Here is a 24,614-nt window from a genome sequence, read left to right as displayed (position 1 = left end):
CAAAACCCTGTAGCCAAGAATGGAGATTGAACACCTATAACAATGAAGAAGACATAAAAATTAATTTCAAAAGGCATTAATTATAAGACATGGATATAATTCTCTTTCATTGACACATTCATTCATTCATGAAGTAACTCAAGTCAAAAGTGTGGATTTATTGCCCATTTCATTTTATAAAAGAATGGGACACAGAGCTATGAGATTCCACACACGTTATGAATGACACATCCTTTTCTTCCATCTGCTGTTTTCCATGATACTCCTGTGAATGGATATATGCAGTGTTTTTATTCTCTTCCATCCTTCTGCTCACTGCTTCTCCCCCAGTTCCAATGATTTGGCCTCTTGGATACTGCTGGGTTCTTACCTGACTAAGCTTTCTAGATGTAGACTAATCAGAGACTTTTGCCAGGATTTTTCATACATGACTATCTCTGGTGGGTGAGAAGTGCCATGTGTAACTTTTGGTGTAGTGACCATGAGAATGAAGCTGATCAGTGAAAAAAATATACCACCAGGTAAGATAGAGCAATGGAAAAGCAATAAAGAAAATCCCCTTTGCATTTAGGCCCCAGGTTCCTGATGTCTTATATTATACCTTTTTTTTCCTGCAGTTTGCTCAATTTTTCCTTCAATTACAGGAAATCTCCAGTGTCCCTGAGAAATTCTATTTCCCAGGCTGGTTTGAGCTGTGCTTCTGTCAGCTGTAGCTTAAAGGCATTTGAATCACATAGTCTTTTGGAAATAATTATGCACCCTTTTTTGATATTACATCTTTTGAGTAATACAGTTTTCTGTCCCAGTAGTGATTATACTGGGTCCTAATATTGCTTCCTGGTTTTTGTTTTGCTTTTAACTATATATTTTTGTTTTATTTATTTATTCATGAGAGACACAGAGAGAGAAAGAGAGGGAGAGGCACAGGCAGAGGGAGAAGCAGGCTCCATGCAGGGAGCCCGACACGGGACTCGATCCAGGGTCTCCAGGATCACACCCTGGGCTGAAGGCAGGCGCTAAACCGCTGAGCCACCAAGGCTGCCCAGTAACTATATTTTATTTGACAACCATTTCTCTCTGAGTATGAGATGAACATTTTGACTATAAAATATAAGCCTTTCATTGCCACCTAAAACAGAAACTGTACCAGAAGTTTTACCAAAATTCAAAATGCTCTATGTAGTATCATAAATGCAGTGACTTCTCCAACAGTCCTTTCTGCTTTTAATGAAATCGTATTTATAACTCATAGACCATCTCGCACAATGAAAAGACTCTTTACTGTACCATTAAGACAAATGGTTAGTGAGATGAATTCTGATGCATGCCAGTAGGGAGAGAAATGTGCTCAGCCAGGCAGTGCAACTCTACATGAACAAGACAATGTTCCTTCTTACTCAAGTTCCAAAGTGTTAACTATTTATGAGTGGAGATAATGGGAATGACACTGTTACTGCCGATGGCAGTAGGGGTTTGCCAAAAAATAAAAAATAAATAGATAGCTATATAAAATTGTTAGGACCAAAATAAAATAAAATAAAATAAAATAAAATAAAATAAAATAAAATAAAATAAGATAGTTAGGACCTACATGTGTCCCACAAATATTAACATGTCTTATATAATATTATTTTTTATTCCAGAAACCTTTTAAAAATTAATTAAATAGGGATCCCTGAGTGGCTCAGCGATTTAGTGCCTGCCTTCAGCCTAGGGCATGATCCTGGAGACCTGGGATCAAATCCCACATCAGGCTCCCAGCATGGAGCCTGCTTCTCCCTCTGCCTGTGTCTCTGCCTCTCTCTCTCTCTTTCTCTCTCTCTTTCTTTCTTTCTCTCTCTCTCTCTCTGCATCTCTCATGAATAAATAAAATCTTTTAAGAAATTAATTAAATACAATAGATTGAGAGATTGAGGCTACCAAATCGGGCACTTTGGAAATACCTGCTTTGAGATTATTATCATTTGTCACTCCTTTTACTTTATTAGGGTAACCATGGACTCATAATTTCTTTGTATATCCAGTATTCCTTTCTGAACTTTTTTCTTTCCCAAAGAACTCACTGCATAAAGACATGTTTTAGAGGGCAGAGGCCACATTCTGCTTCTTCTCTGTGACACCAGCTGCTTGGTATCAGGTCACAGCCATGGTCTTGGTGGGTGCTTTGCACGCCACAATGCTCCAGGTGCCATTTACAGCATGCAGCCACTGTGCAGCACTTTGTTTCTATTGATAGGATTGATACTAACCACCGTCCTGTACTTGAGCTCAAATCTCAAACAAAAACTGCCCCACTCCTTTTTTTCCCCCACATTTCTCCCCTTTTCATAGACAATGAACACAAATATCCTAAAGGAGAAATGTGTTAAGAATGTTAACAGGAAATTTGCAGGAAAAAAAAGTGGAACAGCCCCAACGTATATAAAATGATACTCAACTCTGCTGGTGAATCAAGGATGCCAATTAAGACCACTGCAAGATCCCGCATTGCATCCATCAGATTTGTCAACATTTTCTGAAAGCTTGATAATAGCAAGTGAGAATATAGTAAATATGACAAAATGCAAGCTCTCCTACACTGCCAATGGGAATATAATGTCCTTCCCACTTTGGTGAGCAAGTATCAGCATGGTACTGATGAAGATAATATGGATTCTAAGAATTCATGATACTCACCCTAGAAAATCTCCCAGATGTGACTTAAAGCAACAGGGAATACATTTGTGCAAACAAAAAAATACATTTCTTCCTTTCTTCTGAAGAAAGAAACCATAAATTGTTCATCAATAAAATAACGCATTAATAAGTTATGCATTCCTATAGTAGAATAGCATAATAGTTAAGATTAATTAACTAGATCCATATGCAGAAGCAAGGAAATATTTAAGGGTATAATGTTGGTTGCCAATAGTCATTGGCCAAAGATGTATAGAGTATAATATGATTTATGTACCATTTTAAATATACATGGGTCCATGCCAGGGACCAGCAAACTATTTTCTATAAAGGGCCAGATAGTAAACACTTTGCCCTTTTGGCTCTGTTGCAGCTACTCAACTCTGCCATCATAGCCTGAAAACTGCCACAGATAATACGTAAATGAACAAGTATAGCTGTATTCCACTAAAACTTTCTTTACAAAAACAGGTGACAGCTTGATTTAACCCTCAGGCCTTAGTTTGCTGAACCTTGATCTATAACACATGAAAATAGATTTGATATTGATAACTACCTTTCAAGATGGAACTTGCTCCTGGAGAGAGGGAGAAGAATGAAAACAGGGAGAAGCACAGCATAGAATTAATCTGCACTGCAACATCTTAAGGATATATTATTTTTTAAAAGGACTAAAGTAAATATGGCACTATGTTGACACTTGTTACATTTTGATTTGTGCTAGTTACACTGTTTTCTGTATTTCTAAGTGTAAGAAAATACATAATACTGAAAGAAAAGAAAGGTAAAATAAAGACATTAAAATATTAAAGGTAACATAAATCAGAACAATGGGAAGGCGAAACATCTTCTATTTCAAAAATTCTATTTCTTCTAGTAGACTCTGTCTTTGTCTGTATATCCCTTGCGGTGACAAGTTAAGCCAAGAAGTTACAAGGTGTGAATGCCAATGGGAGAAATTTCTCTCTGTTCTCAGAACTACTCATCATAGTCGAACTGCTGGATGATTGGCATTTGGATCTAGGGAAAGGTTTGAACATGTTGTGATTGGATCTCTCTTTACACTGGTTAAAGCAAGGGTGAATAAAAATCATGACCTACCTCTATCAAAGTTCCAAGTCTTTAGACCTGCATTTTGTGATTGACCTTACCCCTCTCTCCATCTTATCTCCTCTAGCATCATCATGATAGCATGCTATTAAGATGTTTACTTCATAAACACCAGAGTTTGATTCATCATCATAGTACAGTGGTAAGGTGTACAGATTCCAGCAGCAAATGTCCTGGGTTCAAATCTCAGGTGTGTCTGTATGAGCTGTATGACCTCATGCCAGTTATCAGATGCCTCTATGCCTCAGCTTTCTCATTTATACAAATGGGGTGTTAATAACAGAATTTATCTCATAGAGTAGTTGTGGGGATTCCATGAGTTAATTGCCAAATGCCTAGAACAGTAACTAGCCCTTAGCAAGAGCTGAAGCAGTGTTTTCTACAGAATAAAGTTAAATGGACTTATCTTTTTTATCTTTTGAACTGTATGAGCCACCCTAAAATTTTCTAGAACAAAATGACAGCATGCATGGTATCTGAGAGTACAGGGTTTAGAGCCCAAGAAACCAGTGGTTTAGTTGTTAAATACCTGCCTTTGGCCCAGAGCATGATCCTGGAGTCTCAGGATCGAGTCCCATGTCAGGCTCCCTGCATGGCCTGCCTCTCTCTCTGCCTATGTCTCTGCCTCTCTCTCTGTGTCTCTCATGAATAAATAAGTAAAAATCTTAAAAAAAGAAAAAGAAAAGAAACCAGTTATTTAATCCCAAATTATGACTTTTATCAGCTCTGAGAATTTAAGTTTTATAAGTGCTTTGAAACTTTGAACCCTCCTCTGTAAAATGAGGCTAATAACAGCACCTACCCCCTGGAGAATTGTTATAAGAACTAATGAAGTTATTGGTTGCAAAAGACTTAGGTCAGTGCATAGTAAACACTCAAACAATACCTCTGAGAGTAATTGACAATTGTGAAACAATTGTTGGCAGTATTAAGCAAACACATAGATCCTGTGCCAAGCATGGTGGAACTGAAATGACTTTAGAAATAAAAGTGCGTTAACTTTGCGGCAAGGTAGGAAAACTTAAGTGTTTATAATGGTGTCAATACTGGCATTTCAATAAGTGCACCAGAACCTCGTGGGGTGAGGGAATTGCAGGAACAATTTTGAAGATCTTAAGACACAAATATGTACATTTAAACTTCAGATGAAATTCCATGGAAGTTGACCTTCAGATCTATTTTCTCTAATTCAGGTCTCGGTTGTCCCCTTCATGAGAAAAGGTGGATCATAAGACAGAAAAATGTCATTTAAGAAGCTTCAGGTTTGAAATAGTAGAAGCTGAGCCAACCTTGGTGGCAATCATCAGAACCTTGTCTATGAAAGTAGAAAAATAAACCCTCTAGATTAAAATTAGAAGCTGTCCTTCCAGTGCCAGACTCATCAGGGCCCAGCATTGGATTTATGAGAACCCTGTCAGGGTGGCATCAGTATATCCTGCAGCAAAGCATATGCCATAATCTCAGGATGAGCCAAGGCTGCTTTAAGCGGCGCTGGCCACAACTTTTCAGCCATGTCATTCTTAATGCAGCTCTGAGATTTTTTTGGTTATTCTAAAACAAATAGCCAAAATAATTTCTTTATTTGCTTGGGGAGCAAGCAGACAAAGAATAGAATAATATTTCCTAAACCAGGTCCTGGCACACCTTGCTACTCAAAATTCTGATCCTGGCCCAGCAGGATGCTCAAACAAACGTTAATGTGCATAAAAATATATGGATTTCTTGAAAAATATGTGGATTCTGAGTCCAAAGACCTAGTGTGGAGCTTAAAGTATTTCATTTCTACCAAAATTTCCATCAATGCTGCAAGTTTCCTCTAGAACCTTGCTACTCGTAGAGTGGTTCAGTAGACTTCCCTTGGGAAGCACATTCTCTGTCCCTTCCCCAGACCTCCTCAATCAGCATCTGCATTTCAGCAAGACTTTTGCCCTCTATTGCCCCCAGCATTTTCTATGTAGATGAAAGTTTCAGAAGCACTGCTCTAGCACATATGGGAATCTATTCCTTCAAGACTTTGGTTGCACAGTGTAGCTACTTCTGGTACCCAAAAGTCCTGAAATATGTTACCTGCTAGAGCCAGGTCTAGCAGTGCTCTCCCCATGTCCCTTCCAGTCCTTTTCCACTTTCACGTACAATGCCTTGGTGACTTTCACTTCCAACAGCCAGGACCCTTGTCTCTTTGTTGGCTGCTCCCTCTGGATGTTGGGACCCAATTTAGCTACTATCAAGGAAACCAGGAAGTGCCTGGGGATTTCCATCCCCTCCAGAAGCCTTTAACCAAGACTAATAGGCACAGGGATTGCCACACTCCAGTTTTCTCGTTCTTCATCAAAAACTCAACTTTGATGTGTGGTCTTTGTCAAGATAAAGTCAAAGTTACCATCTGCCTTCTTCCTTCTACACTTCTACTCTCTGCCTTCCTACCTTCCCAGTCCTGCTTAGTCCCCTATAAAGTTGCCAGAAAACACTTCATTTTAAACCCATTCCTCATAAATCTTTGTTTCAGGGTCTGCTTCTGAGGAAACCAAAGTAAGACACATGCTGTTTTAGCTCAGTGTTATATAGACTGAGACCAATATCCAACAAGAGTTGGGTGATTTCTAAAGTTCCCTTGGTCGATACATTAGTCCCTGAATCTTTGATTTAGCCTGGGTCAGATCTTTTGAACATCTCAAAAAGGCTGTAGGAGGCCAATGAATTCTAAGAATTCCATACTTGGAAATTTAGATGCCCACATTCTCAGAATATGATGAAAATAAATTATGCTTGACTTGCTTAATGAGCTGTGGCTGTGTGGTAAAGGTGGCAATGATGCTGCCCTTCAGCTGGCTTTATAAAGGACCCATACAAAGAGCCAAGGATCTAGAAGTCCAGCACTGACCAAATGCTACAGCAACATCCACCAGCTACCTGTGACTATTAAGTACTTGGGAGGTTGCCAATGCCAAATGAGATGGTCTGTAAGTGTAAAATCCATTCTTCACTTCAAAGACTAAACACATAAAATACATATAAAATATCTCAATTTTATGTTGATTATATGATGAATAATATTTTTGAAATATTAGCTGAAATAAAATATATTATTAAAATTAGTTTTACCTGTTTACTTCTACTTTTTTCATGTGCCTACCAGAGAATTTTAAATTATGTACGTAACTCACGTTGTATTTTTATTGGGCTGGATATAATAGGAAACTTACCTTTCAAACTAAAAGGTGAGACCCAGTTAAATTTCTGGCTTTCACAATACTTATTTCTGGCGTGGAATTGGTTCCCAGTAAACATGCAAAATGGTACATTGCCCTCAATTACAGATGCTTTTATCAATGCATAAAGTTGCATAGGAAGTATCTAAATTTGACCCTTAGCTCAGAAAATATTATACCAGAAACATATTGTAAAACTAGGGCTAGCAGTTATTATTCCTAGTTTTAAATGATCAAATTTGAGGAAACTTATTTTAAAGCTGTTAAAAATTATTCCAATGCTCTTGCTTATACATAAAGTTCAGTGGTCAGTTATTTTGCTTCACTCACAATTATTCTGTGCTTCGTCTTCCAAGTCTTCCACCAAAAATATATAGAGTTCAAGGCCCCCAAAGTTCTCTCCTAAACTGAGACAGCTTCTTAACTGAGTTCCTTCTTTTTGGTTTCTCAGCCTCAACTCTATTCTCTACCTGGCCACCAAATAACTTCCCTAATACACAATCCGGCCTCAGGTGTCCTCATCTCTCACCCCAAAACTTTCAGTGATAGCACATTTCTTGCTAAATTATCTCTGAATACCTCAACAAACATTAAATGCTCTCCATACTCTGCCCCCAATTCTACTTTTTCTCATCGCAACTCCACTCTTTTATCCAATCTGTTTTAGCCTCCTCCCCATTCCTTCTAAGTCATACTTTGCGTGCTTACCTCTGGTTCTTCTCCCAGACAGTTTTCTTTGCTTAGAATTCCCTCTTTCTTCTTTCACCACTGTATACCCCAAGTCCTACCTCAAATATTAATATCTGGTATAATATAATATCTGGTATATTATCAACGCCTTAAGTCAGGAGGCAAAACACAGAAGACCAATAAAACAGCAGAAGTCACACAATTAGATGGAAATGCTGTTGAACTAAAAAACTTGGTTTCTTAGGTCTCATGTCTTCTCCTAAAGAACTGGGGAGGGGTGTGCAAATGTTAATTTCATGTTCAAAACCACTCAGAATGTAGCTTCAGCTTTTGGTGTGGATTTGCTCTTTTCCATTTTCTTGGAAGCCAAGTGAGATCACTGGTGAGTGGTGTGAGGTAGGAATTGCGATTAGGGGAGAAGTAAAGGACTGACAGAATTAGGGGGAGGGAGAGTGTGACATTGTGACTGGGACTGGTTTCAAGAACTTCTAGAACTGTAACATTTAAAAATTCCCTGTTATAGTTGCTTTGCCTTGAGTAGTAAAGCAGGAAGATTACATTTGAAGGAGTGCTAAAAATATTTTCGACTTTATTTTCGACTTTTCTATAACTCTTTAACTCTTTATAATGCTAGGAAATTAGTAAAAAGTATTTGGTTCCTGAAAGGCAACATGCCAGTTTCCTATCAGTAGTCATTTTTAGAAGCAGACAAAATTTTGTTTATGTCTAAAGAATAGTTCCTTAGAAAGGAGAAGTCACTCAGGGACGTGAATTTAATTATATCATTTTTATAAAAGAAGAAGGAGAAGGAGGAGGAGGAGGAGATGGAGAAGAAGAGAAGGAGAAGAAGAAGAAGAAAAGAGAGAAGGAGAGAGAAAGAAAAAGAAAAAAATCCCTTAGGCATACAAATTGAACTAATTTGCCTTCCTGGTAGTCCAGCTAAAAACATGTGTCTAATGACTGTAGAGTATTTAAGCTAATGCAAGTGTGATTTACATCTTTCAGGAATGGACAAATGAGGTTTTCAGTTTGGCAACAAACCTGCTGGCCCAAAACATGTCAAGAGATGCATTTCTGGAAAAAGCGTAAGTAGCTCTAATTTTATTACTAAGGGTGTTGCTTCTTCTGAGTCAGTTTCCTTTCTCCTTTGTGAAGTCTTTTGTTTATGCTGCACTGGCTTCACACATTGGTAAACACAAACTTCCCTTTGGGATTTGTTAGAGAACTGATACCTCCACTGTTTGGAATTGGAAAACTTCCAAGAAAGATCACTCTTTTCCTCCAAGCTGCACATCCGTGTTAGGCGGAGCTGCCCTGAATGTCAATGCCTTTGACACACAATAAGGAGACACGTCCAAATCCCGACAGCTGTGCTCAGAACCAAGAATTCTTAATTTCAGAGAGGCCCCCGTTTCTACATATGCCTGTGTCATATCAATTATTAATCTGACAAAGGGAAAGAACAACATACGGTACTCATTTCTCTAGAGTCTCAGATCTGATAGATGCTATAATAACTTCCCTGCCTACCTAAATCAATAGACTAATGTCCTGATTCCTGCCCTTAGACTAACATCGCAGAAAGCGTTAGTAAGAAAAGAGAAAAAGATGTGGAGGAAGGCACAGAATGAAAAGGAGAAGGAAAGAAAAGCAAAACAGGATTACCCAATCACTCTGGAATTACAGTCTTTCTAAAAATAATTTGACCAAGGAAAATAATGATTTTTGCCAGATGAGCAGCAAGGAAGGTTGGCTGTGTTCACTTTGGAAGCTATGTATGTCCAGGAGGTTGGGAAGCCTTGAAATCAAAACCACAAGCAGAAACATTACTAGGTGGTCCTCTATTTTATTAACTTTCTCTTTTCCCTCTTCTGTCAGGCATACCCATTATTCTAGACCAAATGATACCAGCCTACATTTCTTTCTTACTCTTCTGTGAATTGCTTTTACTGTCAGTACTTCATTGGTCCTCACTTACAAGTTTTTTCATATGATCATCTCCTTTTTAGTTTGTCATCTTGAGGACCCTTCTAATGCTTCCCCTTCCTTTCTTCTTTCTTTTTACTGACTTTGACCTTAGCATCCCTCATCTAACAGACATTTCTAGAACATTGGTTTTGCCAGGTGGTATTAGTGGAAGGGGACACAGAGATAAAAAAAAAAAAAAAAAAAAAAAAAAAAAAAAAAAGATGTCTTATCTCAAACATCGCATTTTATACTTGGCTAATCATTATCTATTGCAAATGTCCCTTACCAACAAGCATATCCCTATGAATAGCTGCTATGGACGTTCTAGAACATCCCTTTTGATAAATATGTAATAGGCATTTCTGCTACATATACCTCTAGATGTGGGATTGATGGGTCATATGCAGTTTCTTAACGTGGTAATCCCAGTCCACACACTCATCAGCAGTGTTGGTAATTTCTATTGCTGTCTCACTATCCACATATCCTATAAGCAATCGAAGAGATAAATGGGTAGTTATACTGAAACACTGGAATACTTTGCAATGAGAGTGAATGATCTACAGCTATAAGCAAAAAATGAGGATGGATCTCAAAAACATATTATTGCATGAAAGAAACCAGACCCAAAAGAATGTGATTCCATTTATATAAGGTGCAAAACCAGCCAAAAAGAATCTATGTTGTTTAAAGTCAGAATAATGATTCCCTTTGTGGGCCTGGATATGGAAAGGGGGCACAAGAGGGGCTTCTGGGATGCTGCTAAAGTGAAAAGTTTCTATTTCTTGAGCTGGGTGCTGATTGCAGAGATCTGGACAGTTTGTTAAAATTCAGCAAATGAATTTTAAAATATGCACGAGCCCTTTCCTATGTATTTTACTCTTTAATAGACAGCTTTATAAAGTTTAAACACTTGTTTTTCTGTTTCTCTAACAGCTATACTAAGCTTAAGCTGCAAGTCACTCCAGAAGGGCGCATTCCTCTCAAAAAGTAAGCTATGGGAGCATTTCCCAGTCAGTGTTCATGTTCTTTTCTCAAAGATTTGACTCTGTGCCATGGCTCTGTTTTGTTTCTCTACTGGCCCAAGTGGAAGCATAAAAATGCATGGTAACCCCATTCTCCTTCATGCTCCATATTCACAGGAGTGCAGCTGGTTTCCTCATAGAGATTTTCCTGTGGCATCATTTTCAAGAAACAACAAAGCAGGAAGAGGGGGGAAGAGGTGGGGGAAACTTACTGTTAAACTTAAAAGGCCATTTGAGATTCCGATCTATTCTAGGAATGGTAACTGGGTGACTTCAGTGCTTCTTGCTACCAGAATGATGCTAGCCTTGAAGGAGGGGCTGCAAACTCAAATGTCAACAGAAACCAGGCAGGGAACTTACGTGATGAAGCAGGCCAGGAGCCAGAACTAGTGTGATGTCCCATCTAGAGGAGACAACAACAGTTCAACTCCACCATAGTCCTTGTGGGATTGGTGGGCTCTAGGCACTAGATTTTGTCATATTTTAGTAGAACCCATAATTCAAACTCTTATATTCAATTCTATCTTTAATATAATGCTTAACACTCTATTTATCAATAAATTGACCACTTTTTTATTTGATGTAGAATTGATACACATAAATTTTATTTTTTAAAACCAAATTACTGGGCAGCCCCAGTGGTCCAGCAGTTTGGCGCCGCCTTCAGCCCGGGATGTGATCCTGGAGACCCTGGATCGATCCCACGTCAGGCTCCCTGCGTGGAGCCTGCTTCTCCCTCCTCTGCCTGTGTCTCTGCCTCTCTCTCTCTCTCTCTCTCTCTCTCTCTGTGTGTGTGTGTGTGTGTCTGTCATGAATAAATAAATAAAATCTTTAAAAATAAAATAAAAATAAATAAAATAAAATAAAATAAAATAAAATAAAATAAAATAAAATAAAAAAACCAAATTACTGGGCAGCCCAGGTGGCTCAGCAATTTAGCGCCGCCTTCAGCCCAGGGCCTGATCCTGGAGACCCTGGATCGATCCCACGTCAGGCTCTCTGCGTGGATCCTGCTTCTCCCTGCTCTGCCTGTGTCTTTGCCTCTCTCTCTCTCTCTCTCTCTCTCTGTGTGTGTGTGTGTGTATGTGTCTGTCATGAATAAATAAATAAAATCTTTAAAAATAAAATAAAAATAAATAAAATAAAATAAAATAAAATAAAATAAAATAAAATAAAATAAAAAAACCAAATTACTGGGCAGCCCAGGTGGCTCAGCAATTTAGCGCTGCCTTCAGCCCAGGGCCTGATCCTGGAGACCCGGGATCGAGTCCCACGTCAGGCTCCCTGCATGGAGCCTGCTTCTCCCTCTGCTTGTGTCTCTGCCTCTCTCTCTCTCTCTCTCTCTCTCACGAATAAATAAATAAAATTTAAAAAAAAATTAAAACCAAATTACTGACCAAAGAAAACGCATCCTTAATCTTCGACCTTTGACTTACTAGCTCACAATAGACTACTGCTAATTATGATGTTAAATTACTTTATTAATAGTAGTAATTATTTGTTTATTAATAATATTAATAATGCATATCTTTAGCACAATAGGTATCAGTAAGGAGACAGTGTCATCAAGGATGTATTTTAGTGCTTAATATTAGAGGCTACTTAGTGCAATGTGTTTTAATTGGGTCATCACCTTTGCCTTGAAATATTGATTTTACATTAGACATTTTGAATTTAAAAAACACATACATAGATCTTTTAGAACATACATGCAGATACATGGAGCAGTGGGTATCTTGAATGACAAAAAGGCCTGATTCAATGGGATACCTTTGGTTGGTGTCATTTATAAGTGTATGACACAGATCTCTCTGTTGTGATTTCACTTCACAGCATATACCGCTTGTTCTCAGCAGACCGGAAGCGAGTTGAAACTGCTTTAGAGGCTTGTAGTCTTCCATCTTCAAGGGTGAGCATGTTGCTTTTCTAAAATTAGCACTACTAAATAGCTGTGAATAATTACACTGAAACATAACTTGCCCCCATATTAGTCAAACACCTTTTTAAATTAAGAAGACCATAGGACTTACTTATTAATATTTACAATCTATCGGGCTGCTCTAATTTTATTTTCTTTCATTCCCATAAGCTCAATATTTTTATCTAGATAAAAATTTGTTCTTTGTAAATACTAATTTTTTTAAGACCATCTAACATAAAAATGTATTGGCCAAGGGACACCTGGGTGGCTCAGTGGTTGATCCTTTGGCTCAGGGCATGATCCCAGGGTCCCAGGATCGAGTCTAGCATTGGGCTCCCCATGGGGAGCCTGCTTCTCCCTCTGCCTGTGTCTCTGCTTCTCTCTCTCTGTCTCTCGTAAATAAATAAAGTCTTTTAAAAAAAAAAAGTTAGTATTACAAAAAAAATGTATTGGCCAAAAAGTATTAGTGTTGAGAATTTAAACTTCTCATTAATAACAAATTCTTTGTTGATATCTCTGGAGACATTAGCTAATAATTATGGATTATTATTAGGAAGATATTGGAAATATCAATTTCCGGGGCTGTGTTCACAAACTTTTTGCTGGGAGGGGTGCAGGATCAGTTTAGAGACTGCCTACTTTCCTCACGGTGGTAAGGTACATGCAAGGACAGCTGTGTAACATGTTTTTTTTTTTTTAGACCCAACACATTGGAGGCACTCAATATATATTGCTCACATAAATATTAATTTGCCTTCATTTCAATGCATTTCTATATGACTGGCTCTAAAATTATTTGTTACCATCGTTTCCGGGAGAGCAGAGCCTGTTGTATAAAACAGCCTTTTTCTCAGGCTATGTGCAGAACTCACCTTTCTATTGCAAATTATTTTTATCCTAGTATCTAAGCAACTAGTAAGCTCTTACCCAAGGATAACACTTACACTATAGGAAGAGCATTTGAGCCTCTTGAAACACTCTGGCAATGTTCAAGTTGCACTGAATGAAGTTGAGAAGTCATTCCTAAACTTATCATTAGGTTATGAAAAAGTATTGAGTGCTATTATTAAATTTGTCAGCCCATTCGTGTTGTGAATACTTTTATTAATACCTGGTAGGTAACAGAAAGAAAAGAAAGAGTGCTCCCCTACCCTGCTATGGGTGGAAAAAGCTGGTGATGCTGCCAACACTGGGCAGAGCCATGGAGAGGCTCCCCCAAACATTTTAACCTTCACTTTCATAAGCAAAATAAAATGACCTTGATTATTATTTCTCTTTCCTAAATGTTCTAGGGGTAGGAAAGATAGGCCCGTTAAGGTCCCATCGTTTGCTTAGCAGATTTCTTGGGCTCTTATTACCGCCTTCAAGCACCAAGAATGTGGTAGTGAGCAAAATATAGTCCCAGGATGCAAGGACCACAGAATTTCTGGAGGCACTCCTCAAACATGTGGACTGACACGTGTAAATGGAGCGAGGAAGGTGTCATGAACAAAAGGAATGGAGTGCTGGCATAGGGAATAAGGTTGGATCATTCCAAAAAATAAAACAATGTGTGCAAAGCCTTAGGCTGGAAAGAATTTACCAGTCTGAGTATCAAAAAAGACTTCTGCATTTAAGCATAAAAAAGAAGCGTGAGAGATGAATTTAGAAAGACATGAAAAGAATTCTTTTCCTCTGCAATTGCTCCTGATTTTACCTTTACTGAGTAACATCTTACGACCAAAATTTTTAACTTATTATAAAACTAGCTAAGGCAAAGAAAGGATAGAAAATGAAGCTGAATAGAAAATCAAATCCATCAACCAATTCTCTGTAAATTGCAATTTTCTAAACAATTGGATTCTGACAATTCAGTCAATACATATAAATTGAGTTTTTACAACCACTATGTCTATTATAGGTTCATGCTTTCAGACCAATATCAACTGGAGACATTTTTTTAAAAAAATGAGATTCAAATAACAGAAGTTATGTTTAAATTGAAAAAAATATATATCTTTTGTAAATTAGATGTTATAACAATTTTCTCAAAACAAATTGGAGATTTTGAAAAAAACACAATCAACCTCCATCATGAAGTCTTGAAAGATCATTATCCATGGGAAAGTATACTTTACTTGGAAGACTTAGGACTTGTAGAATTAGGATGCTTTCAGAAGATCTAAAAATCAAACACAGTTTCAGAGCTAGGAAGTAAATGTTTTCCTGAACTGACCGTATTTTAAATCCTTGTTGTAGTTTCATACCTACAGAGCAGTGGCTCTAGAAAATATCCACTAAATAGGGAAAAGATTCTGGATATACTAACAAGAGGTGTTTTAAACACTCCACAGAAGAAAAGGTTACATAAATGGTAGATAATGCTGCATATCTGGGAGCCTCATTTCATAGCCAGTGGTCGTTCAGACTAGATTGAATTGTGTTCTGTAAATAGATACATTACCAGAAACACAGTGGATATCCTGTTGAGACTTTTAAAACATTATCTTTGTGCACATTGTTAGGGATAATTAATGCACTTGAAGTTGTATCCTGGCCAACATGATCCACTAGAATAACACATTCCTTTAGAGGGTACTCCTTTAGAGATTACAGTTGCTTGCCAAAGTTACCTTAATTGTTAAAAAGTAGCACTGTATCTAAAAAGAGAGACAAAGCAATTACTGTCCTTCTATTAATAATCCAAACATTTTCCAGGGAGACCTTCAGAGACCTTTTCATATTCAGAAAATTACCACTTTACCCACAAACTTTCTGAAACCTGAAAGTAGTTTACTTGTACCAAATTCCTTTGATTTCAAGCTTATTAACTTGAAAATAGCTCAGTGACATTTGGAGTCGTATTATAGTCATTGCAGAGCACTGGCACTTTAATGAACAAGATAGGACTAAATCTGTGAAAAGCTGACCCCAGAACAACACGGATTTAAACCACACAGGTCCACCCACTTATATGTGGATTTTTTTCAGTAAATACAGTACGGTACTGTAAATGTATTTTCTTTTCTCTAGGCTATGTCTTTGTAAGAGTACCATACAGAATATATATAACATGCAAAATCTGTAGTGAATTGACTACTGATTTTATCAGTAAGACTCCCAATCAACAGTAGGCTCTCAGTAACATTTTGGGAGAATCAAAAGTTACACATAGATTTTCGATGTGTGGCAGAGGGTTGACATCCTAAATCCCTGCATTGTTCAAGTTGGGTCAAGTTTATTTGCTTTAAATAAGAAAGTTTATTATAGCTGCGAACTTACATGTAACACCAAGGAAATCAGTGATTATTTTGGATTTAAAGAATACCATACGGGGTGCCCAGTGTCTCAGTTAAGCGTCCAGCTCTTGGTGTTGGCTCAGGTCATGATCTCAGGGTCACGAGATGCAGCTCCATGCTCAGCTCGGATTCTGCTTGAGGTTTTCTCCCTCCTCTTCTGTCCCTGCCCCCACTTGAATGTTCACTCTCACTCTCTCTCAAATAAATAAATAAATAAATAAATAAATAAATAAATAAATAAATAAATTGATTAATTAATTAAAAAAATATTTAAAGAAAGGAGTACCATAAATTTTACTGAAGAATACAATAAAAAGAATGTAAAAAAAAAAAATCTCCCAGAATGACTATAATATGTTGTGTTTCTCCTATGACTCACACTCAGAATATAAATCAGAAATTTAATCATTTATGTAGCTGTGACTCTTAAAATCACTAATATCAAAATTCTATTTTTAAACCACACTAATAATTTGGTTTATTATGAGTACTTTACCTGTAATTATTTCATATACTCTATAGCTAACTCAACTTTTGGCTTATAGCTTTAGAACAAAAATATTGAGACTAAGCTGATGTGAACATTTAGTTTGTTGGATTACAGTGTGTAATCACATAAAGTTGACATGGGATCAAATGAAAACATACAAGTAAATCTCCATATGCATGGCACACAGTAAGTGCTTAGTAAATATTATTTTCTTCTGAGTGTTTTTTCACATGCATATATGCAAAGTTTTTTCTTTTTCTTATTTTTAATTTGGCATGTGGGTATGTCATAACTAGACCTATGGAATCTGGAAATACAGATGCCATCAGTACTACCATCAAGGTTTTAAAAAATCTTTTCCTTTTTGGGATTCTTTGTATTCAGCATGGAATTGCAACTACTTCATTTTTAAAGTTTGCCAATACTTTGCAGTTTCTGGAATAAATGGACCTGATTCAGACTACATTACCCTTCTTAATTTTCTCTTTAAAAATTCCTGATAACAATAGCAACAAATAATCACTGATGATCTGTTTTGTATTGGAAGCCTGATGAGGTGGGCCAAGTCTTAGACTACAAGACAATAGACCTAAGGTCAGGTCCCATGTCCTGGGTTTGCCAGCAAATATTTATTGAGAGACTATTCTATGCCTGGCAGTATGTTTGGAACACAAAGGAATTAAATAAGAGATAGTCAGTTCACTCAAAAACTCAGTCTAGTAGAAAATCAGAAATATAAAAAATATGGGAAAACTGTGTGATTGATGCTATAATGAAAGTATATAAATATGGATTGTGAACACAAAAGAAAAACATGCCATCTTTAATGAGTGTGGTCAGGCAGGATTACAGGAAAGTATTTGAACATTGGGTATGATCTTTAGCTAAGTTGGGCAAAGAAAAATGAGACAAAGAAAATCAGCTGTATTGAAATGGCTTTTTTCTATGTGCTAACATCTAACTGGCAATGAAAATAATATTGTGTTTATTTAGATTATCTCATTAATTTTTTCTCTTTTATAATAAGCCCTAATTCATAGCTGATAAATAAACAATGTCAGAGTTTTAGGAATGCATATTCTATGAAATTATGTGTATAGAATCTTATATAAATGGCATCAGTTGAATCTGATGCCCTATGGGAATTCTGTTCTATCAATTTCCACCTTCCCCATAAATTACATTGATTTATTTAGTAAATATTTATTGTGGACTTACTATATGTTGCACACTGGAGATCTAGCAGTTAACAACCAACACCCAAGTCCTAGCTTATGTGGTTCTGCAGGTTAGCAAGAAATAGAACCATACAACTGGGAGCACAATATGGTTAGAGTGTTGAAATATTACACCAGTGAAATGTAATGGTAGCCCAGAATGGAAGACAAAATCCAGTTCAGGAGGAAGAGGTTTTAAACTAACACAAGAAGGGAGAAAAAAATAAGAGGTCAGTAACACCCAAATGTAATGATCTTACATTGGACCCCTGCTATGGGATGGGCTTTGTTATGTGTAATGCTGCATGTGTTGTTTGGTTATCTTAAAATTTTGTTTTGCAAAATAGATTTTTCCTGCTCTATGAATGGATTTTGTATAGAAAATATTATTTTATTCATTCATTCCACAAATATGAGTCTCCTACTGTTTGCCAAGTGGTGAGCTAAGTTCTCTTATCTATAAGTAGGCAGTGTGCAATTTCAGATAACAATTTTAGGTATTTCTATAAAAGTACATTTCAAAACATATGCATATGGTAAAAGGAAGGGTTTTTTGTTTTGTGGTTTTTTTTGTGTGTGTGTGTGTGTTTTTTTTTTTTTTTTTGGTTTAAAGGCTTGAAAATAAAAATAATTATATAAACACATACCTGAAATAGGAAAACAGCATGAAGAATGTCTTTCCTGTTAACAAAGGCTTGAATACATGCTTCCGGTTTCCATGGCAGCCCGACTAAACAGAAAAATAAGTCATAGAAATGACTTTCTATATCAATGACTTGCTTCCCAAACAGTAGGACCAAGAAGAATCAGTGAGAAATAATGCCTAGTACTGTCCTACTTAGAAAAACTGTTTTACAATTTATCAGATTTCTTAAGTCAGAAGGAACATTGTTTTAAAAAAAAAAAAAGATACAAAATTGAAATTTATGTTTTCATTTTGAAAACATCTGTTTCCAGGTTCTTTGCTCCTTAAAAAAAAAAAAAATTCATTCAAACATCTGCTAAATAGCACATAAACAATGTGAGTACTCTTCATGTCCCTGTACTTAAAAATGGTTAAAATGGTCAGTTTTATGGTATGTATATTTTATAACAATTTTTTTAAGATTAAAACCATAAAAAATCTGCTAAACATACCCTGTTTTTGCTAGGTCTAACTTACTTAGTAAATGTACTCTAAAAATTGCCTAACATCCCTTTAGAAGCAGAAAACTCTTAAAGTATAATGAAAAGGCAACAGGAAGTACAGCTTTTGATACCTCAAAGTCAGAGTCCACATGAGCCCTACAGCTGGCCTCATAGATGTTTTCTGAATGTTTACCCTCACCTCCTGGAGAAAGAGGAGAGAGAGAGACATGAAAAAAGGGAAGGGGGTAAGATAGGGAAAGAATAAGACATTTCACTGACCCTGTTGCTTTATTTCCCAGAACGATTCAATACCTCAAGAAGATTTCACTCCAGAAGTGTACAGAGTTTTCCTGAACAACCTTTGTCCTCGACCTGAAATTGATAATATCTTTTCCGAATTGTAAGAGAACACAACATTTTAACCACTTTTTGTCAGCTTGCAGTGGTGCTTAGGGTGGCTCAGACAAGATTTTGAGCAATTGAGGGTGATGAAAGAACTCTTCGTGCACTGTATATGATAATTATGCTTCTGAGTAATTTGTTGGAGACAATCAACATTCCGATTCCTCAGGTGCAACCACTGCTTTTAATGAGTGGAAGTTTGTTATGATTTGTTGCTGGGTGTTGTTTTAGTATCCTCGGGGGGCTCTGTGTGGTTTAAAGATTAGGGCTAGAATAGAGCATCTTGGCTTTGCGGAGACAGACTCATGATGCATAAAGAACTCTGACCTAGGAATCTGTCATGTTAACGTCTCACACACAGATTATTGAAATAAGAACTTTGGATTGCTAAAAATCCTCCCAGCTGAAAGTCATTTGCTTTTATTTTAGAAAATATATAGTCATTCCTTAAAAAAAAAAAAAAAGAAGAAAAGAAACAAACCAAAACACCAGGGCAAATGCAGGGCAGTAGCAATTTACCTTTTCTAGTACAGTGAAATCTACATGATGACAGAAAATCAATCCAAAATTTATCAACAAAATAAGGATTTTTTTTCATGTGGAAGACAGGCCAACAGTGCTAAGAATGACGCTGGATTTACTCGCTTTGTGATGCTCGTTGCTATCAACTATTTATTGAGCATCGCAATATTTCTACCATTGAACTTGTCTTTGGGTTGTCAGCAGAATTGAAATGGGAAGCCTGAATCACACTATGTTTGAAGACTTACAGATTTGTGCTGAAGCAGAACTGTAATGAAAAGAAAAATGTACCTAGGCTGTTTATTTTTTTTTATGAGTGATAAATACATCTCTAAATGATTAAATGCAATATGGGAATTTGATGACTAAAGCTTAAGTTTAGTGTCATAATCAAAAAACAACCCATTCCTCTATGTTCAGTTGAGAGTGGTGCATCTTTACACGCAAGATGCAATCTTTTCCTACCGTAGATTTTCTTACTCATCTGGTATAGTTCAAAGGCATTGGGATTTAGTGCAGTGATTGCAAAAGATATTTGCATCCCATAGAATACAGTAATTCTGTTGGAGCAACACGTTTTCAGGGCAAGATAGGAATGTCAGGATAGCATGCACTTACCAGGATTGGCAGGATTTTGTTTCCCTGTCGTTAAATGCAAATATATGAATGAGACTTGGTAGACAAATATTCTAATTTCTGGTTTTTAATTGGTTTTAGTGGTGCCAAAAGCAAACCATACCTTACCGTTGATCAGATGATGGATTTTATCAACCTTAAGCAGCGAGATCCCCGGCTAAATGAAATACTTTACCCACCTTTAAAGCAAGAACAAGTCCAAGTATTGATTGAGAAGTATGAACCCAACAATAGCCTCGCCAAAAAAGGTCAGTCCACTTTGCCCCAACTATAGGGAATCTCTGGTTTCTTATTATGAATGGGTCACCCTCTGGTAGGTATTGACATCAAGGATTTGTAGGTCAGTATCCAACATTTATATGCCTGCTTTCCTTTCTGTCTCAAATCACTAGTGGTTCAATTAAACTTCAGCATGTGATTTTGTTGTTACATGTATGTATGCATGTAAACATTTTTTCAAATGTCTAATCATTTGTTTTGTCTTAAATTTACCGTGACTGAATGCATATTTCTTAAATAGGAAATTCCCTATCTTAAAGATTGCTTTTTTGAGAGCACCTAGGTGGCTCAGTTGATTAAGAATCCGACTCTTGATTTTAGCTCAGGTCATGCTCTCAAGCTCCACGTTGGGTGTGGAGCCTGCTTGAGATTCTCTCTCTGCGAAAGAAAGAAAGAAAGAAAGAAAGAAAGAAAGAAAGAAAGAAAAAGAAAAAGAAAAAAATTAAAGGTTACTCTTTTCATTCTGGTTCTAGAAGTTCTGTAAAATGACCCACAGCTTTTTCTAAATCTCTAAAACTAAAGAAAATATTTAGGGATCCCTGGGTGGCACAGCGGTTTAGTGCCTGCCTTTGGCCCAGGTCGCGATCCTGGAGACCCGGGATCGAATCCCATATCAGGCTCCCGGTGCATGGAGCCTGCTTCTCCCTCTGCCTGTGTCTCTGCCTCTCTCTCTCTCTCTGTATGACTATCATAAATAAATTAAAAAAAAAAAAGAAAATATTTAGTCCACTAGACCTTACTTTATTCTAGTTTACACTATTGATGAATTTTTCCACTTGGGAAATAGAAAATTCGGCCTTTTATATGTAAAAAAAAAAAAATCAATGTTTGTAGAAAAAATATGATCCTAAAAATTGATAACAGAACAATAACTCTAAGTTGCCTGAAGTTATAAAGAAATTTATGTTTTTGATTCTGGATAAATGAATTGCCAAAATAAGGTAATAATGATTTACTTCCTAGGAGTTTTCAATTATATGTGGCATCACTGTTTCTGATTCGGGTCTTTAGCTTTCTCTTTACCACTAAGACCATATCTCACCTGGACTGAAATATATTCATTGAGAAAAATGTTATGTTATTGTAAAGTGCCTAGGTATTCCATACAGAGGAAAATAAAGTACAATTAGCCAATTATTTAAAAAAATAAATTGCATGTTACTATGCAGGCAGGTCATAAGTTACAGAAACAGCTCTAACAAGCTCATTGTCATTAATAAGTATGGTTATTGTAAAAGTAGATCAAAAGTCTTTTTTTTTTTTTAGATTTTATTTATTTATTCTTGAGAGACACACACAGAGAGAGGCAGAGCCACACACAGGCAGAGGGAGAAGCAGGCTCCCTGCAAGGAGCCCAATGTATTTATTCTGGAACTAATCCTCTAAATGAAAAAAAAAAAAAGAAAGAAAAAGAATCTATAAAGCATAAAAGTAAAATATCACCATTAACTTTATCCTACATGTGTTTAGCTGGGAACTTACAGATGAAATTTTTTGCATTTTGTTCATTTTCTTGGTCAAGCACTTTGCCTTTGTTGTTGTCATCATCCTTATTGTTGCCATGGAGATGAGGTCATTCAAAGGTAACGGGTGACCCAGTCCCCAGCCGTGTGTGTTGGCATTACCAGGCCCACCCCCCTAAATCTACTTACACTTGACACCCTTCCATCCCCACCACCACGGATATGGCATTTCTCCTTATCTTTATTTAGGGAATCACTCCTTGCAGATTTCACTGGGGCAGCTTGACAGTTCCTTCTGAACTGCACCAAAAATAACTAACACAGTTATAACAAATCCAACAAGACCTCTAAAAACAGTTAGCCCGTGACACAAAGGAAACAAATAGCTTTTGTGAAACCAGTGAGGCACTTCAGAGCCTAAACTTTGCCCATCCCTCCACTTTTCACATCACAATGGGGATGGTCCATGCTTCAGCTGGTGGATGACGCCTCCATCCATCATACTCTGACCACTTGCAGGCAGTAGAGAAAAATTTGTGACAGATTATATACAAAGGGAAAAATTTGTGACAGATTATTATAATACTTTATAATCCCAGAAGAACCAGTTTTGATTCTTACTTTGAGATATGATTTATTCATGAAAGACACAGAGAGAGAGGCAGAGGCAGAAGCAGGCTCCATGCAGGGAACCCAATGCAGGATTCATTCCCAGGACTCCGAGATCACGACCCGAGCCGAAGGCAGACGCTCAACCATGGAGCCACCCAGGCGTCCCAAACCAGTTTTGATTCTAATGGAAATTGAAATGATATCTCTTAGCATTTGCAAGTTTATTTAGTGCCATTTTATAGATATACTAGGTATGAATCTCCATAATTACAATAGGCACACAAATTTCAGGTATATTTAAAATACCAATTTCATTTATTTTTCTACAACTTAACATAATACTGATGATAAGCCTCCATGTCAGTCCTGATGTGATTTTTTAAATCACAGATTTCATTTCTTAACCCAAAAACTTTGACAGAAAATGAACTTGAGAGTCATTTTGTTTGCTGCTTTGGGTCTGTTTTTGTGAACAAAGACACCAGAAAAAAAGGGTTTTATTATGTTAACTGTTATTTCATTGTAAAAAGATAACGATTTTGAAATCTTTCTTTGTAGGATTAAGAAATGGCTGGCTTAGACCTCAATTCACTAGTAATTAAAAAGTTTTAATTATTTTTTTATCCAAAGATGAAAATTGATTTATAAATTTGGTTTTACTGTTCACATATGATGTTTGGCTTTAGGATTTTTTCAAAAGCTATTTTTTGAATCTTCTTTATAACATACCTAAAAATAAAATCAAATGAAGTACAATTTAAGTAAGTATTGTTTAATTTCAATATGACAACTGGTATGGATGTGCGAGGAAATTAGCTGTAATTCATTATGTGACTTGCAAAATGTATATTATCATTTTGTAAAGAAGCAAACCAACATTTTGAGGTCAAATGACTTACTAAGATCTCATACCACGATCTCTTTGAAAGAGCAGATTTTTTAACTTTCAGTCAACCAGTTAAAACATTTTGATTAAAAAACACATAAGAAAAGAAGTAGGATAGTAATAGGATAAAATAAGTATATTACACTGTAATATGCTTATATTAATAAGTATACTTAGAATAAATAAGATAGAAGATAAAAAACAGTATATTATAATTTTTTCTGCTACTTTCATTTTGACTAGTTCTCCAAATGTGCAGAAGTATTGGTTATATTGACCCACAAACTCAATTTCAGTTATCTTAAAAAGACACAACCATATTGCCTATATTTATAAAATGCTAAGAATAAGATGCACCCATAATGTCCAAATAGAACAATATAACTATATTCTCTGATATCAAGAAACTTATTTTTTAAAGTAGGTGTTAAACAAATAAACTACACAAAGTTGATGTATGCTAACGTTCAGTTTTCACAATGCACTTTACATATTTTTTACATAGGACGAAATGTAAAATTAAGTGAAAAATTTTCAATATGGCCAAATACCTAAATGCTTAAACTGATTGTAGGTTAGTCAACTAAACATAGATATGTGAAATGAAAATCCGGAAGGGTATGATGGACTTTGATACTTTGGGGGCCTGCTGTCATTGGCGGGTTGGCCACACTTCCATCCTGGAATTTCTGTTTCTGAAGATGTATGTATTCATTATAAATCATCACAGGGTTTCTGTGTAGTTTTAAGTCCAAATGTGCACATGTGCTCCACAAAGAAAAAGTTTAAATCTTGTTGCAGAAAATACTATTCTCAAGGGATTTTGGTTTATTTTTACAATTGAAAATCGCACATTGCAAAATGCCTTGGTCCGTTATGTTGTTTGCCCTGGAACAAAATGTGTAATGCTAAACCATGCTTAACACAGGAATACACAATGACCCCTGCCTCTTCCAAACCAAAGCATCCTGAATGTCAATTTGAAGACTGGTGTCTCCAAAATAGAGTTTGTTTGTTTTAATCACTTACACTTTTTAGAAGGAAGGCGATGAGTAAAATAAACAGGAAAAAGAATAAGTTAAAGCCCTAGGTAACAGACTGC

The 24,614-nt window shown here is 36.5% G+C and overlaps 1 protein-coding gene and 1 long non-coding RNA gene across 3 annotated transcripts in view; one reads left to right on the top strand and one right to left on the bottom strand.

Moving 5' to 3' along the window:
• Positions 1-24,614, top strand: part of PLCB1 (phospholipase C beta 1) — a 673,888-nt gene that overhangs the window by 441,864 nt on the left and 207,410 nt on the right. For both annotated transcript variants that reach the window (XM_077872243.1, XM_077872244.1), the window contains exons 5-9: positions 8,691-8,770; positions 10,590-10,643; positions 12,512-12,587; positions 19,012-19,112; positions 20,354-20,520. In XM_077872243.1, the coding sequence (XP_077728369.1) occupies positions 8,691-8,770; positions 10,590-10,643; positions 12,512-12,587; positions 19,012-19,112; positions 20,354-20,520 (478 nt within the window). The remainder of the gene's footprint in view (positions 1-8,690; positions 8,771-10,589; positions 10,644-12,511; positions 12,588-19,011; positions 19,113-20,353; positions 20,521-24,614) is intronic.
• On the bottom strand, positions 15,561-22,188 carry LOC144297969 (uncharacterized). The gene is made up of 5 exons (XR_013364920.1): positions 22,034-22,188; positions 20,831-20,929; positions 18,844-18,914; positions 18,232-18,314; positions 15,561-16,073 (listed from the first exon to the last, which is right to left on the bottom strand). It is a non-coding gene; the product is annotated as an uncharacterized LOC144297969 (long non-coding RNA).

Source organism: Canis aureus, chromosome 26 (genome assembly GCF_053574225.1).
Source record: "Canis aureus isolate CA01 chromosome 26, VMU_Caureus_v.1.0, whole genome shotgun sequence".
Taxonomy (NCBI): domain Eukaryota; kingdom Metazoa; phylum Chordata; class Mammalia; order Carnivora; family Canidae; genus Canis; species Canis aureus.
The sequence above is the reverse complement of the archived record's forward strand: the minus strand, read 5'-3'. Positions and strand labels throughout refer to the sequence as shown.